A 16,720-nucleotide genomic window follows, 5' to 3' on the forward strand; every position below is an offset into this window, starting at 1 on the left:
CCTGCTGGTACTCTTGGACCTCTCAGCAGCTTTTGATACCATTGACCATGGTATCCTTCTGGAACACCTGAGGAGATTGGGAATCGGGGGCACTGTCCTTTGGTGGTTCTGGTCCTACCTCTCGGGCAGGTTCCAGATGGTGATGCTTGGGGATAGTTGCTCCTCAAAAAAGGAATTGCTGTGCGGCGTACCACAAGGTGCCATTTATTTATTTATTTATTTATTACATTTCTATACCGCCCAATAGCTGGAGCTCTCTGGGCAGTTCACAAAAATTTCTGGGTGGTTCACAAAAATCCTTTCCCCAATGCTATTTAATATTTACATGAAACCGCTGGGAGAGATCATCCGGAGGCATGGGGCGGGGTGCTATCAGTATGCTGATGACACCCAAATATATTTCTCTATGCCTTCGACAACAGCGACAGCTAAGGATAGTGTGTCTCCTCTGAATGAATGCCTGGAGGCAGTAATGGGCTGGATGAGGAAAAACAAACTGAAGCTGAATCCAGACAGGACGGAGGTGCTCGCTGTCAAAGGCTGCAACCTGGGTTTGGAGGTGTGTCAACCGGTTCTGGATGACACACCTCCTGGATGAAAGACTGTGTTCACAACTTGGGGGTGCTTCTGGATCTGTCACTCCAAATGACAGCCCAGATAGATGCAACAGCCAGGAGTGCCTACTATCAGCTTCGGCTGATACGCCAGCTGCTCACCTTCCTAGAGTTGGAAGAACTAAAGGCGGTAGTGGACACACTGGTAACTTTGAAGCTCGACTTTTGCAATGTGCTCTACATGGGGCTACCTCTGTGCCTAGTTTGGAAACTAGTCCAAAATATGGCAGCCAGGCTGGTCACTGGTACACCTAGAGGTGAGCATATTACACCAGTTTTAAAATCTCTTCACTGGCTGCCGATTAGTGTTGGTTATCACCTTTAAAGCCCTACATGGTTTGGGTCCAGGCTACCTACGGGATCACCTTCTCCCGTACAATCCGCCCTGCACACTCCGGTCCTCTGGGAAGAATCTGCTTCAGCTAGCAAAAACTAGATTAACAACTGTTACCCAGAGGACCTTCTCTTCTGCTGCTCCCAGACTGTGGAATGGCCTGCCGGAGGAGATTCGTCAACTTGACAGTCTTTTAGAATTTAAAAAAGCAATAAAGACTGATCTATTCCGGCAGGCCTATCCAGTGAAATTTCAGAATGTTTTTAGGATGTTTTAAAGATGTTTTAATGATGTATGGTATGTTTCTAATCAGTTTTTAATGTGTATTTTATATCATGTTTTTATACTGTTTGTTTTATACTTTGAATGGTTTTAGTTTTTGTGAACCGCCCAAGGAGCTTCGGCTATTGGGCAGTATAAAAATGCAATAAATAAATAAATAAAATAACAACAATTTTCACTTCAGTGTAAATTCAAGTGAAAATCCAGTTGATTACAGGGAGCTTTTGATGGCTCCACCCTCTGTCCCACTGGGTTCCTATGGAGAAGGCCATCCAAAAGATCTCAGTAGCCAGCAATGCACAACATTGTGTGCTACTGGAGTTTGCGTAGGAGGCTTACAGCTCAATCCTAGGCACGTCCACTCAGAAGGAAGTCCCATTCAGTTCAGTGGAACTTACTTTCAAGTAAGGCTTTATCGTGTACACGCTTAGCTGGAAGTAAGTCCTATTCAATGGGGCTTACTTCTGAGTTGACATACAATTGCACTGTAATCATGCATAGGGATTGCAGCCTTATTCACTACAATACTTCCCTCAAACATGAAAACCCCTTCATACAGTCGAAGAGCTTTTCATTTCATGTTGTCACTGAATGACAATTGCAATGTATTTCTTAACATTTGAAAACAGATTCAAAGTCTGAATTTTCCTAGACTGAACAGGACACAATTCACTCCTGCATTAACCCCTCTGAAAATACCCATGCAATTTTGCTTGGAGAAATCGCAACACCAAGTGTTCTAAGCACTGAATGGAATACAATAGTGCTTCTGCCTACTCTGCTTTACCACCTGATTTCTGCCTGTGATCATGCCTCCCCTTCTGTGCCTCATTGCCAGTTAAGATCAGCTTCAGGGCTCCTGCTCTGTGTAACCACCATTGCATGAGACGTTGGCTAGGAGCAAGCCTTCAAAGTCATGGCGCTGGGCGAAGGAATGGGCTTCTAGAGGAAGTTCACCGAAGCACAGCCCTCATGACATTTATAAAAGGGTGTCAGAAGAGCAATCCCTAGCAGATGGTCAGGAATTTTATTGGTGGTGCTAAATGCTGCCATGGCTATTTCATTATGGATTCCATTGTTCTAAGAGATCTGAATGGAAGAAGGCCTCACAGTTTGCTTATTGCATGACTTTTATCCCTCCTTTTCATTCCAAATAGAATGTTCAAAGCTGGTAGCATCATGATTTATATCTATATCTATATCTATATAGATATAGATATAGATATATAGATATCCATGAAGCATTCACAAAAAGGAAGCAGCAGACCCAAGCAGGAGCAGAAATTCAGCCAGTGATCAGGCCAAAGGCCGCCTAAACTAACAAGCTACAGAGGGGATCAGACTGATCTCCTGGGGCAGGGAGTTCCCCACCTTGTGTCCTCTCCTCCATCCCTATCAACTGCACTCCAGACAATGGTGGGGCTCACAGAAGGGCCTCCCTCACTAGCCTCAATGGATTGGCAGGATCATATAGGTCAGATCTGACGTTTTAGGTCCTAAGCCATTTGGCTTTAAAAAAATAAACTACCAGCACTTTGAATTGTATCCTGCATGAAACAATTACGTTGGTATAGAGAGAGAGAGAGAGAGAGAGAGAGAGAGAGAGAGAGAGAGAGAGAGAGAGAGAGAGAGACATGCTCAGAACAACCCCAGCCGAATGACTTGCTGCTGCACTTTGTTCCAGCCCACCCTTCGCTAATCCAGTCTGGATGCAAGGAAGGGATGTGTGACTATGGCAAAATATGTGGCCAGATTTTTGAATGAATCATTTCCACATGTCTGCATGTGTACATTCACTCACTTTCCTGATATGGCAAAGCAACCAAAGTCCTGCTTGTAATCTCGTTTAGGGTGACCGTATGAAAAGGAGGACAGGGCTCCTGTATCTTTAACAGTTGTATTGAAAAGGGCATTTCAGCAGGTGTCATTCATATATATGGAGAACCTGCAGAAATTTCCTCTTCATCGCCACAGTTAAAGCTGCAGGAGCCCTGCCCTCTTTTAAATCTGGTCACTCTAGTGCAGCTCCTGCAGCTTTAACTGCTGTGATGAAGGGGGAATTTCACCAGGTTCTCCATATATTCAAATGATACTTGCTGAAATTCCCTTTTCTATGCAACTGTTAAAGATACAGGAGCCCTGTCCTCCTTTCCATATGGTCACCCTATCTAATTAGCATAGTTTATTCCAGACTTCTGCTTTCCTTGCCCTAAGAACCTGAACATTCCTTGATACGACGTCTGCTTTTACACGGAAGTTTTGTTTTTGTTCTAAACTTGAGGAAGAAAACATTACTTTTAATGACTAGCTGCCCCCATGCCGCTGTCCTGTTTGCTGTGTATTTCTCATTCTTAGGGACCAACGTGGCTTTTGTTACTGTGAAATACATCTCAGTGAATGAGAGACGTGCTGAAGCCATTCATTCCAACGTGGCCGGTACAGGCGGAATTGCCCGCGAATTTGCTTGTGGTTGATTGGAATGCGCCTTTCGAATTCTTTGTGTGTAATGCTTTGCACATACTAGCTGGAGCTAAGCCTGAGAAGGTTAAGTTGCTTTGAGTGCTGGTAAATAATCCTCCTTTGATTTAAGGGCTATAAAATAATGGATTGAAAAAATTCTGGAACTTAATATCATAAAAGCAGTGAAATTAAATTTGCTGCTCTGTACCAAATGGAAAGCTTTCGTTTTGTACTTGGACTTCCTCCAATCCTTTCTATTTAATCTGCAATAGGATTGATTCTTCATTAGAAGAATTAAAGAAAACCTCCGCTTGAAAGGAGGGTAACTCTTGCCCTTCTAACATGGCACAGAAACTGTAGTCCCTCCTAGATTGTGTAATACCAAAACAATAATGGGAAAGCCAAGGATACTTTGCATAGCCAATGCTTATACTCCTTTTCTTTTAGAGGAGTTTAGAGATTTTAAATATTGCTTTGGTATTTGCAAGAACACCATAATGAACAGTTGGTGGGTTCCCCCCCCCTTTTTGCTGCCAACGATATCATGTTGTCACAACAAGCACCCTGCTTTTGTCTGAAAAGAACAGTATAGCAGCCATAAACTTTATTGATCCTTGTTACCTCACAGAATTATTCTAGTCTGTAGTTCCAGAATCAAAACCCCTTCTTAGATTACCAAATTATATACCTGTAAATAGTCACAGGATAAGGCGACATGACCTGGAGAAATAAGTAGTTACAGGACCAGGACAATACAGGTAAGTATCTGCAGGATCAGGATAAAAGTTCACAGAGCAAAGTAAGTGGATATGGGGCCAGGCTGAATGCCAATGGTTCAGAAATATTGCCTACATCCTGAAGGAAGCCATGGGTAAGTAGCTGTAGGGTCAGGGTGAACCATGAATGGGTTTGTTTGCCAAAGTGGCTCAGTATTTTTCACACCCACTCCTTTTTGTATCTGTCTGTTTGCTGCTGTCTATGCTGCAAGGTCTCTCTTGCTCTTCCTAACAGCCAGGCACCTGTTTCCATTCCCAATCCTTCTAGTAGGGTGACCATATGAAAAGGAGGACAGGGCTCCTGTATCTTTAACAGTTGTATTGAAAAGGAAACTTCAGCAGGTGTCATTTGTATATGTGGGGAACCTGGTGAAATTTCCTCTTCATCACAACAGTTAAAGCTGCAGGTGCCCTGTCCTCTTTTAAATCTGGTCACTCTAGTATAGCTTCTGCACGTTTAACTGTTGTGATGAAGAGGAAATTTCACCAGGTTCTCCATATATACAAATGACACCTGCTGAAATTCCCTTTTCTATGCAACTGTTAAAGATACAGGAGCCCTGTCCTCCTTTTCATATGGTCACCCTACTTCTAGTGAGTCAGCAAGTTCCTTTCCAAGCTTACTAACCTGACTGCCCCTCACAGATGCATATGAAAGCAACTGGGCTGATTAGATTGGTGCCCCATCTCAGTACCTTTGAGGTTGTCCACCTTCTATTTTGTGATCACCCAAAATATCTTGTGCAAACAACAACAACAACGGTGTCACATTCTTGTGTTACTTCACAAAACACTAGTTTGCCTTTTCTGAGGTTTCATGTGAAAGGAGAAGCACTAGCAGTCAGCAATATTTGTTTGTCTCCATGGGACCAAATTATACGGTATGACTAGATAAGCAAAACTGAAGTCTTGTCAGAAAGATGCTATTCATCGTCAACGTATCTGTGCGCTTGGCCTTTGTACCAAATTGGAAAACGCAAGACTCGGATCCTTCTTTGGCACTGTGCGCTGTCACGCTTACTTATTTTAGTTCTGTATTTGTTTTTGACATCCATTGATATTAGCAGCAATGGCTTTGCAAGCCTGCAGAGGGGAAAAGCCTTGGCCAAACAGCAACTAACGTGGTTTCTTGAGCGTACAGATACAGGGGCGGGCGATGTTTCACTCCCAAGCCAAGACAGCCCATTTTCCAAATGCAGAGTATAGTCAAACTGATTCCTACAATACCATGCAGACAAATCCCCTTCAACGTGTCCCTCTGCCGCAGTGCCCAGGCAGCCCGTGTGATCTGAAAGATGGTTTGCCCCAGCTTTGGGCATAGTCGCACTAGAAGATCACATAGTACAGTCCCTCATGCCTGTTGACTTTTAAATGTGGCACCAGTTGTGGAAGCAGCCACTCTGCAAACCTACCACTAGTTGGTGGTGCTTTTCTGCTGTGCCTTCCACCCTCCCCCAGTCTCTCTGGACAAGCCACAAGTCTGGCCCAGGGAGAGCCTATGACAGCCTTCCCCAACCTGGTGCCCTCCAGATGTGTGGGACCACAAGCCCCAGGACCCTGGGAATTATTGTCCAACACATCTAGAGGGCACCAGGTTGGGGAAAGCTGGCTTTGAAATGCAGACTGAACTGCAGGCTCAAAGTAGATCTCTTGCATTGTATTCTAGAGCTCTGAAAGAGACAGCTTTTGTCAGTGGCACATCACAGTGCAGAGAATGTCATCAGCGCCACATTGGGACCGTTTTGCATTTCTGGTAACGAGATAAAATCATAAATAATACGGCTGAGCAAAATAGGCTGCATCAGGTGGCTTTGGAGCGATGCTTAGAAAAGCAGCACTCACTGTGTTACTTGTTATTTCTTCAACGTTGAACAGGTTTAGAGAGGAACAGTTGGAGACACAAGAAAAGAGGGAGCCTGAAAAACCTTTTGCGTGCTGTATTTGTTAACCAGTATGTTCTAGAGCTCAGCCCTGTCCTGTAATTCTTGGGAGAGTAATCTGGAGTTATGGGGTCAGAGAAGCACGGGTCCCTAAAATATGCTTTCGCAAAGGGGCATCTGTGTCCTTTCAAAGTAAAGTTAAATGTCACTGATAAAATGTGGGAGGCTAGGAAACTTGGCAAGGGGAATGAAGATCCATTCTGAAGGCTTTGATAAGAAACATATTTGACTGTACCAAAGCAGACAGCACTTCTCAATCTGGGAAAGCAAAACTGACAAGCCAGACTAAAATAGCCTGTCACATTTCATTGTCTACCCTAGAGGCTAGAGTATGGATCAAGGATTTTATTGACAGCATACATTTCTAAAATAAAAATCCTCCTGCGTGTAGTTGCAGGAATACTTCGGATAAAAAACATCTTAGCAGTAGACGCACAATTGTCTTGTGTGTCTCCCTGTCCCACCTCATCTTCCTAATACTCACTACTCTCATCCATGCTCTGATAACCTCTTGTTTTGATTACTGCAATGTGTTATACGTGGGGCTGCCTTTGAAAACGGTCCGGAAACTTCAACTGGTACAAAACAGGGCAGCACGGTTACTAACAGGGACTGGCCAATGAGACCACATCACGCCAGTCCTTTTCCAGCTTCACTGCCCCTAAACGGCTTGGGGCCAGGCTATCTGAAGGAATGCCTCCTCCCGTATGTACCTGCCTGGACCCTAAGGTCATCCTCAGGGGTCCTTCTCCGCGAGCCCCTGCCAAAGGAAGGGAGGCAGGTGGCTACCAGGAGGAGGGCCTTCTCTGCTGTGGCACCCCGGCTGTGGAATGAGCTCCCTAAGGAGGCTCGCTTGGCACCTACATTATATGCTTTTAGACGCCAGGTGAAGACCTTTTTATTCTCCCAGCATTTTAAGAGTCTATAAATAAATTTGAACTTGGTGTTTTAAATTTGTAATTTTGCATTGCTGCTGTTTTTATCTGGTTGAGCTTTTATATTGTATTTTATATTATGGTTTTATACTGTTGTTTTATACTTTGAATGTTTTAAATTTTTGTGAACCACCCAGAGAGCTCCGGCTATTGGGCGGTATAGAAATGTAATAAATAAATAAATAAATAAATAATAAAAATCCTTCATAACTTTGTACACCTCTCCCCATCCACTAGTGAAATTGTCATTTAGATGTGACTTTATTGCAGAGATATTTTTAAAGCCACTTTGACAACCTTTTGAGCTCTGAAGTGGGATATACATTTTTAAAATAAATATTTGAACTAGCCAAATATAAAACATTGTTACCATCCCTTTTGTTCACATGATAGATTTTTTTGCAGACATCGCTGGAGGTAGCTGCCTGCTTTGAAAGAAGCGATCTAAGGCAGAGGCAGGTCTTCAAGATTACTCTCTTCCTCCGCTAAGGGTCGTCCTTCTGATTCTTGTTCAGTGTCTTTTATCATATCAGTCTGTTGTCTGTACGTTCACCCCCATTTCTTAAAATATTGAACAGACTGCTGAGAATGACTTGAACGGGTCTATCGTTTAGACATCTTACTTATCTCTTTTTAATAATGTTCACCATGACATAATGATTGGCATAACTGTCCAGAAACTAGAAATAAGGCTAAATTACGTTTTAAGTCTCACATGCAACAGAGCGGTACCTCATTCAAAATCCCTGCTGTAATATATCTGTTTGTGATTCTAAAAGTGCAAAGCAATAATACTCCATTGATGCTGGCTCCATTTATAAACAGAAGTGGGCCTCCCAGATGTTTTGGCCCACAACTCCCATCAGTCCTTAGCCAGCATAACCAATGATGACAGTTGATGGAAGATGAAGGCCAAAACATCTGGAGGGCCACGAGTATTTTAAATTTGTATTTCTGCACTGCTGCTGATTTTATCCTGGTTGTGCTTTTATATTGTATTTGATATCATGTTTTTAGACTGTTGTTTTATACTTTGAATAGTTTTAATTTTTGTGAACCACCCAGAGAGCTTCGGCTATTGGGTGGTATAAAGATGCAATAAATAAATAAATAAATAAGTTGAATAAATAAGATGTGTAGAATATTATCCAAATCTCTTGCACTGGCTTGGGGATAGTTATTGGGGATATTTGCTATTGCAGCACTAAGGTTGTGACAGCTGGCATAGAGGTCAGACTTGGACAGTGTCTGGAAAAGCAGCAAGCCTTAGTCAATTTCCTAAACTCCCCCAGATCTTAACCTAAGTGCTAGCCCAGCGTAACATAAAACACTCCCATGAACCAGTGGCAAACCAGAAGAACGCTGCTCCCTCCTTCCACGTTGCCTACACAGCAACCACAGAGCATTGGATGCCTCTTTACTCTGCAGCACCTCAACAGCAGTGCATCAAACCCATTTCTCAGACGATGGCGTATGGCCTGGGAGGATAGCATTGTGCACGTATGGGCCTCCTGTCTGCACAACCAGCAGCAGCAGTAACCAGCCTGGATCCAGCTGTTCTTCTGTGACATTGCCATTTGTATATTCAAGCAGGGCTCCTAGACCTTTTGCAAACTGGCTGGCAATTTGCAAACAGTTGACGCATCCGTAGCCCAGGAATGTAGTAAAGCGGGATGTTGCAGCTGTCGCTCTGCTGCCTATCCTGCAGCTTTCAAAAGCACAGGAGCTCTACTAGAACACAAAGGCTGGCAACCATATTCATTGCTCTCCATCCCTGATTCTGTTCAACAAAAGCTTTTCTCTGTGTCTTTATAAATATTGGCAGGTGGAGGTTTCCCTCCCACCACCCTCAGCCATCTTGGGACTCAGCAGATCACATGAGAGTTTGGGGTCTGTATCTTATTTACCCTGTGGCCACTAGAGGTCCAACAAGGATAATGGGACATGCTTCATGATTGGTGGTGTCACCATGGACACTGCAGGAGGGACTGTCGGTAATAACAATAATAATAATAAATTTATTTCTTACCCGCCTCTCCCTCTGGATCGAGGTGGGGAACAACATCAAATATAAAAATGATGTAAAACATATAAAACTAATACATTATTAAAATAACAGCCAGACATTTTTAAATTCGACTGGGTAGGCCTGCCGGAAGAGGTCAGGCTTTATAGCTTTTTTAAATTCAGAGAGACTATTAATTTGGCAAATCTCTCCTGGCAGGCTATTCTACAGTCTGGGAGTGGTAGAAGAGAGGGTCCTCTGGGTAATGGTTGTTAGTCTAGTTTTCACTGATTGGAGTAAATTCTTCCCAGAAGACCTGAGTGTGTGGGGCTGATTGTACGGGAGAAGGCGATCCCGCAGGTAACCCGGACCCAAACCATGTAGGACTTTAAAGGTAATAACCAACACTTTATACTTCGCCCGGAAACTAATTGGCACCCAGTGAAGTGATTTTAAAGTTGGTGTAATATGGTCACCCCCTAGGTCTCCCGGTGACCAACCTGGCTGCCCTATTTTGAACTAGTTGAAGTCTCCGGACTAGGCACAAAGGTAGCCCTATGTAGAGCACATTGCAGAAGTCGAGTCTCGAAGTTACCAGCGCATGCACTACTGTCTTTAGGTCTTCCAACTCTAGGAAGGGGCGCAGCTGGCGTATCAGCCGAAGTTGCTACATTTTGCGTAGTTTTAGCATTAAATATACCACAATAAAAATAGTAGAGCATGAGCGGAAGGGGGAGAGGCCTAGGGCGAATTACATCATTTGCACCTTCAGAAACCATGATTACTATGCTGAGGCCATTTTGTGTGAGCCAGCCTTATATGTATCCTGGAAGAACAAAGGTCACTTGGGATTATGTATCGGGTTGCCCAGCCTCAGTGTCCCCGATACAATAACTCCTCACACCACACTATTTTTTTTAACCCTCTCTCTCTCTCTCTTTAAATATGAATGTTAATGTAAGAAAGGTATGTATGATGTTGAGCCTGTTTGTTGTTTCAAAAAACTGTGTTAAACAAAACCTGCCTTGTATGGGCAACTGTGGCTTTGTGGGTGTTTTGCTGCTGCCTACACATTGTTCTCAGGCAAGATTGGCTCTGTGGTTGGTTGGTTTTTTAAATCCCTTGAGGCACAATTGTGGTTTGGACTTGGAAGTCGGTAAATCCTTCACTAGAACTTTCACTTACTGTTTCTTTCCTGGTATACAAGCAGGTTGCTTCCAGAACTAAGTTCAGTACGTTTTAGTTCCCAGTGATATATGTAAAGTAGATTTCTGCCTACATCCAAGAGTTCTGTAACTATGACACAAGGTATTTGTAAATATCAGAGGTAGATTTGGCAAGTAAAATGTTTTGCTCTCATTTGCTGCCTCCCTCTCAGTGTTGAGGGACGTGCCACGTCTTCTTCATAATGAGAACTCCTGATTGGCCGTGCTGTTGCTTCACCTGGCCTAGCATTCAGAACCTGATGTTGTAACTAGTTTGCCAGATTTCTGGTTTGGGTTTTGACTGTTATGGTGTAATGTTATCCAAACTGTGTTCAAGGGAATCATGGAGTTCCTCAGAAGTTTATTAGGGATTCCTAAATGAAAAGATGAACAATGGTGGGCAAGGTTCTCTGAAAGGTTGCTTCTCTGTCACTGCCATTCCCCACAATGTGCATCCACAAGGGGGTGATAGAATCTATTCTTGGATATAACATCAGTTTATGGGGTAAACATGGAGCCAGTACCCCATATAACTGAGTGTGCATGCTAGAACATTACCCAGAATCCTCTACAACACACAAGGGGTTTATGGCAAATATACAGGTACACAAGTATAAAATATTTAGGACCTTTTTTTAAAAAAAATTAAACATTTATAACCCACCATTTTTCTGCTTGCAAGGAACCCAAGGCATCTCACATGGTCCTCCTTCTCGCCATTATATAATCACAAGTAGCAGGTTAGGCTGAGAGCCAGTGCCTGGCCCAAAGTCACCCATTGAGCATCACAGCTGAGAGGAGACTAGAACCTGGATCTCCTTGGCTCTATCCCTCATTTCCAATGCTAAGAACTTAATGGCAGGCAGGCATCCCCAAACCATCCATCGTGGAGGGGACACAAAAGAGAGAGAAGCAGACGAATTGATGAGGACAAGTCTCCCTGAATGTAGGAAATTTTAAAAACCAGAGCAAACGCTTTATGTAAACGTTGCCTTGTAAAATATTCAAGAAGCTTTCTCAGACCGTATATTAAATAGACTAATTAGGGGAGAAACAACATGCTGTAACTTTGATGATTCTGTACCAGTTCCTCTCTGTGATAAGCCCCTGAAAGTTTATGTTGTAACAAAGTTGTTTCTCTTTGAGGTCCCACAGTACTTTTTTCCCAATGGGAGGTGGGCTGCAATTCACCAATATGGCTTTCCCTTTGAAATCAAGGTTAATGTGCTTTTTTCTTCTTCCAACATATTGTTTTCTACTTGTACTTTTTCACAGATATTATTCCAAAACATTCCTGTGAAGGAAAAATATTAGTTTGGGACCAGCCCAGTGTGGTTGTCACCTAAACAGGCATTGTTCTCCGTTGTTGTTGTTGTTGTTAGCAAAAGGGGTTCTTAATGTAACATCCTCCTTACTTCTTTGTTCCAGGAATCGGAATTTTTGACTGTGGAGTTCGATGAGATCAAATTGAATCAAATGCTGAAGAAGCTTTCGGAGATTGAAGACAGCATTGCCTCTCTGACCCAAGCATCGTAGCATTTGAGTTAAAACAGTGTCTGACTCACAATAAGATTGACTTCAGTAACACCTATTAACTCTATCGAACATCACACTTGTTGCAACAATATCGTAGACATTCCTTCCGTTGTGTAAAAATTGGAATAAAGCAGACAAAAACTCAGGAATGCATGCTGTAGAAACTTGCACAGCTAATTCTGTGCCCATTAAAACCAAACAGAATATTTGGGCTCTATAATAGGAAACATCTAAGTGTATAGCCATGCAACAACCAGGGTGGGGTGGGGGGTGGAGGCAGATTTCTGTTATTTGCTGCTTCTTTTTCTAGAGCAGTTGAGACCAAGAAAAAGAGAGTACCCTTGGCTCAAAGAAGGAAGAATGTAAAAAAGCAAAGAACTGAAAAAAGTTCTACAGATTGGAGTGGAGAGTAATCAAAGGCAAGAAGTCTGGTGCAGACATTTTCCCTCAGCTTGCATGCTGAAAGAACAGGTTCAAGCCACCACACACAGAATGAATCCTGTGACGTAGGCACTCTAAAGAGTCCTCCATATGTGCACACTGGCTGAATTTACACCGTCTCTCAAATTCCCTTCCCCATTTGAAGGAGAAGAATTGTGCAAATCACACCATTGCACATACAGAATCCCACACGTAGGGCCGTTGTTCCATTCTATGCACAGTAGAGAGGTGAGACACTCCTCTACCTAGTGAGTTTCAGCACTGGCTGCTGTGTGTCTGTTGGCCCAGAGCCCTGTAATAAATTCCTATCAATATTTTTTATTTCCCTTCATATTCTAAACAAATTCATCTGTGAATTCACCAGCATGTAACAGTTCACAACTGGAAACTCATCAAACTCTAAGAACCAATCACCAGAAAAAACACCTAAGTGACGTTTGACTTCTTCAAGCATAACGTTTGGTGATGCAAAATCCCATGCTGGAAATAATTCTTATGAAGCCTAGAGAGCTTTCAGATGGGAAGGAAAACGAATTTCAGAAAGAGTTTTCAGCATGAACTGTTTCATCTCTAGAGCAATGCATTGTTGTACACTTCAGAGCTCATTGCAAATGTACAGTGTATGGGCAAAATATTAAAGCAACATGCATATGAACTCCAGAACTTCTCAGTGATTGCAGTCCTGTTGCCTGCCTTTTACATATGGATTTGATCCTGTGCTGTTGTTGTAGGGTTTTTTTTTTTTAATTATTGGGTCTTTTCTTCCCACTCCTTGAGTAGGACATCCTTAAACATTTTAACTAATTTTTTGAGCATGCCAATTGTTCTGTTTCACCTTTGCAGGGCGCTCCCATCCCTCTGTGTGGCTCCATTCCTGCTTATCCTGAGAATCACTTGCATGTCATTCTCTGGGAGACATGGGATGGTTTTGCTTGGCTTGGAATGGCTGGCCAGTTTGGAGGACAATTGGGATGGCAGTGACCCATCCGGCACAGGGGAGGGTTTGAGCAGAGCTCTGGGGGAGCTACTCTGTGCCCTGCTCACTGCATGTAGAAAGAGCAGCACTAGGACCATAGTATCCTTAAACTCACTGATTGGTCCATATTTCTGCCACCATGGTCTGTATTGTTCATTCTCAGAAGCAAGGCAGGGTTTGCATCAATGGTTCCCATTTGTTTTAGTTTTGTGAATTCCTCTGCTAGATTAAAAGTATATTAAAGTGCCTCTAGAACAGGGTTGAGAGATCTGTGACCCTCCAGATGTTGCCAGACTACAACTTCCATCATCCCTGACCATTGGTCATGCAGTGGCTGATGGGAGTTGGAAGGACACAGGTTCCCTACTCCTGCTCTAGAGGGATGTCAATGGCAACCTATAGTACTGTGGTGCCTTGATTAATAAGTCTCTCATTGTCTTCTCATGCAAATTCAAGGTTTGTAAAGGTACCTTGATGATTGCGTTTGGAAAGTGATGTCTCCTGCGCAGACTAAATTCTGAGGAGGAAATTCTGCCAACGAGATTGCAGAGAGAAACATTGAATGTAAATTATCATCTTTTGTCAGGGTGCTGGGAGCGTGATTATGACGGTGGGGACAGTGCGCAGGGGAAGACTTTCCTCTGCAGTGGCCTCCCAAAAGAGGTGCATTCTCCACCACCTGCCAAATAGACTGGGAGGTGACCGTTTGGTGGGAGGCAGCAGAATGGTGGCAGGGGGGAATTCAGTGGGGAGGGCAACATTGTGTGTACCTGCATGGGCCACACAGAAGGCCTCCGAAGGCCGCATGTGGCCTACAGGTTGCCCACACGCAATCTAAACTATCGGTTCGATCCCGACTTAGTCATGCTTAGAATAGACTGATTGAAATCAGTGTGACAAGTAGCACAGGACTAACTTAAGTCCTGTTGAGTTCAATGGCATAACTCTAAGCATGACGAGCCAATGTGTGGCCCAGGTGTAGGCAACCTGTTATTAGCCTTACACAGAATGGCTAGTGGTAAGGGATTGTGCAAAACCTCTGGAGGGCACTAGGTTGCCTACTCTTGGTGAAATTCCAAAAAACTAAAGAGATGAGTAAGTTTTCTGCCAGTTATCTGCCATTTTGAATATGCAAGTCACAATAGGGACGCTCCTTGGCTTGCATATTCAAAATGGCAGCTGGCATGTGCTATGAAGTAGGACTGTACCCGCCCCCCATACGGCCTACAACTCCCAGTGTCCGGTGCCTGGGAGGGCTGTGCTTGCCGGGGCCCAGGAGCTGGGGGAGTGCAAGGGGTGGGTGCCACCATTACCGGCTCCTCCGTATGATTGCCAGCTCCATGTGCGATTGCCGGCTTCTCCGGGGCGATCGGTTGCTGCTGCCTTAGTCCGGGGGGTCTCCACTGGCCCTGGAGAAGTCCACGTGACTAGAGGCCTTCAAGAGGCAGCTGGACAACCATCTGTCAAGTATGCTGTAGGGTGGATTCCTGCATTGAGCAGGGGATCGGACTCGATGGCCTTGTAGGCCCCTTCCAACTCTACTATTCTATGATTCTATGAGCTCCTTTCTCTTCCCCATAAGTAGCAGAATAAATTATGCAAAATAAGAAATCATGCAGTTTGGCTTGATTTGCCTAGTTTAAACTGTCTGCAGCATTTGGGTTTCCTTCGGGCAGAATTTGGGTGCTTTTTCTTTTCTTTTAGGATAGACTGCACAATGCCCAGAGTCTCAGAAGCACGAGGAGTCATTTCCACTCTTATTCTTTTATAGCCTGGCAAGCACATACTGCTGGCCCTGTGACTCAATTTAAATAACCTCAATTACGTAAAACATTTTTACTTGAATGAACACACTGGTTGGAACAATGTGGCGTAAATGGAAATGGGAAAAGAAACAAACTAGAGGCAGATGTCAGAAAGTAGCATTTTACACATTCCTAAAAATAAATGAAATGGCTTGCCAGAGGTTTGCTTAGGAAAGAATGACAGGGTGATTTCCTGAAGGACGTGTGAAGTAAAGATTCCTGTAAGTCTGTGCTTCTTATCTTTAGAGAGAGAAAGAGCAGTTGTGAAGCCTTTGATTTAACTCATGATTTTGGTGTTCTGTGTGTATGTTCGTTCGTTTTTAATATGAAAACTCTGTTGAGCATTGAGAGATTAGAATAAAATTTCCTAAATATTTTCAATGCACAGTTCTAAGTTTCAAGTATGAATACCAGTCCAGCTCACACACCACTTTTCAAAGAAGAGAAGACAACAACAACAACAACAACAACAACAACAACAACAACAAATAAACTAGTGCAATATCTCCCTTGAGCACTGAAATGCTGGAATGAAAGTGCAATTCAGGACACCATTCTACGGTTCAAGTTAGAAACCTTAGCTTGAAGCCTGTACCCACTTGACAGGAGCGGGGTGGGGGTGGAATTATGCTGCAGGAGGCAGAACAGAGTGATCTGTAATGGGTAGGAAGAAAGAGATGCCTTGTTTCCCCCTGCACATCAAGGAAGCCAATTGAGCTGCCTGAGCAGGAACAGAGCAATTTCTCTGTCCCTGCCTCTGACAGCTTGCTTGACGTGCAACAGGAAAGAGGAAGGGTGGAGCTAGGGAAGGAAGGGCGGAGCTGGGGAAGGAAGGGCTGCTGGACAGTGGTTCCCCACCCCTGCTCTGAGGGTGTGATGATACTGGCAGCTTTATTCATTATTTCTTTCCAAATACTTCTCAGCATGGAGTCTGTCCTTTGCACATGTACCACACGCTGGGTCAATGAGTTCCTTGGGTTTTCTCTATCCCAAGATGACCCTCATTGTTTTGATGAGGTTGGGCAACAGTACGCCCCTGTACTAATTTACTTCTTCTTCGTGGTCTCTGTGCATCACACATATGAACTCTGCACCTGCCCGGAGCTCGTTTTGGGAAACTTCCATAGCTGAGGCAAACGTTTTGGCAGAAATCCTCCCCCACCATCCACTGTACACCGGGCCAGTGCCAGGCCATTTTGCGCCCTAGGCAAGGTGAGCTACTTTCACACACACACACACCCAAAAAATGCCAACTTTGATTTTTAAGAACATATGTTTCCTGGAAAAAATAAGCACAAAACTTGAAACTGCTAAATTTATTTTAAAGTGCAAGAAATACATCATGCCAATAATAGCAAACAAATTGGAAAGGAACATCTATGGGTCTAAAATGCATTATTTAATAGGAATA

General features: G+C 43.6%; 1 protein-coding gene across 1 annotated transcript in view; it reads left to right on the forward strand.

Annotated features, from left to right (window-relative positions):
* Nucleotides 1–13,191, forward strand: part of COMMD1 (copper metabolism domain containing 1) — a 95,804-nt gene extending 82,613 nt beyond the window's left edge. Inside the window, exon 3 of the mRNA XM_063115864.1 lies at nt 11,980–13,191. Coding sequence (XP_062971934.1) covers nt 11,980–12,087 — 108 coding nt within the window. The 3' untranslated portion in view covers nt 12,088–13,191. The remainder of the gene's footprint in view (nt 1–11,979) is intronic.
* The last annotated feature ends 3,529 nt before the right edge of the window (nt 13,192–16,720 follow it).

Source organism: Elgaria multicarinata, chromosome 2 (assembly GCF_023053635.1).
Source record: "Elgaria multicarinata webbii isolate HBS135686 ecotype San Diego chromosome 2, rElgMul1.1.pri, whole genome shotgun sequence".
Taxonomy (NCBI): Eukaryota; Metazoa; Chordata; class Lepidosauria; order Squamata; family Anguidae; genus Elgaria; species Elgaria multicarinata.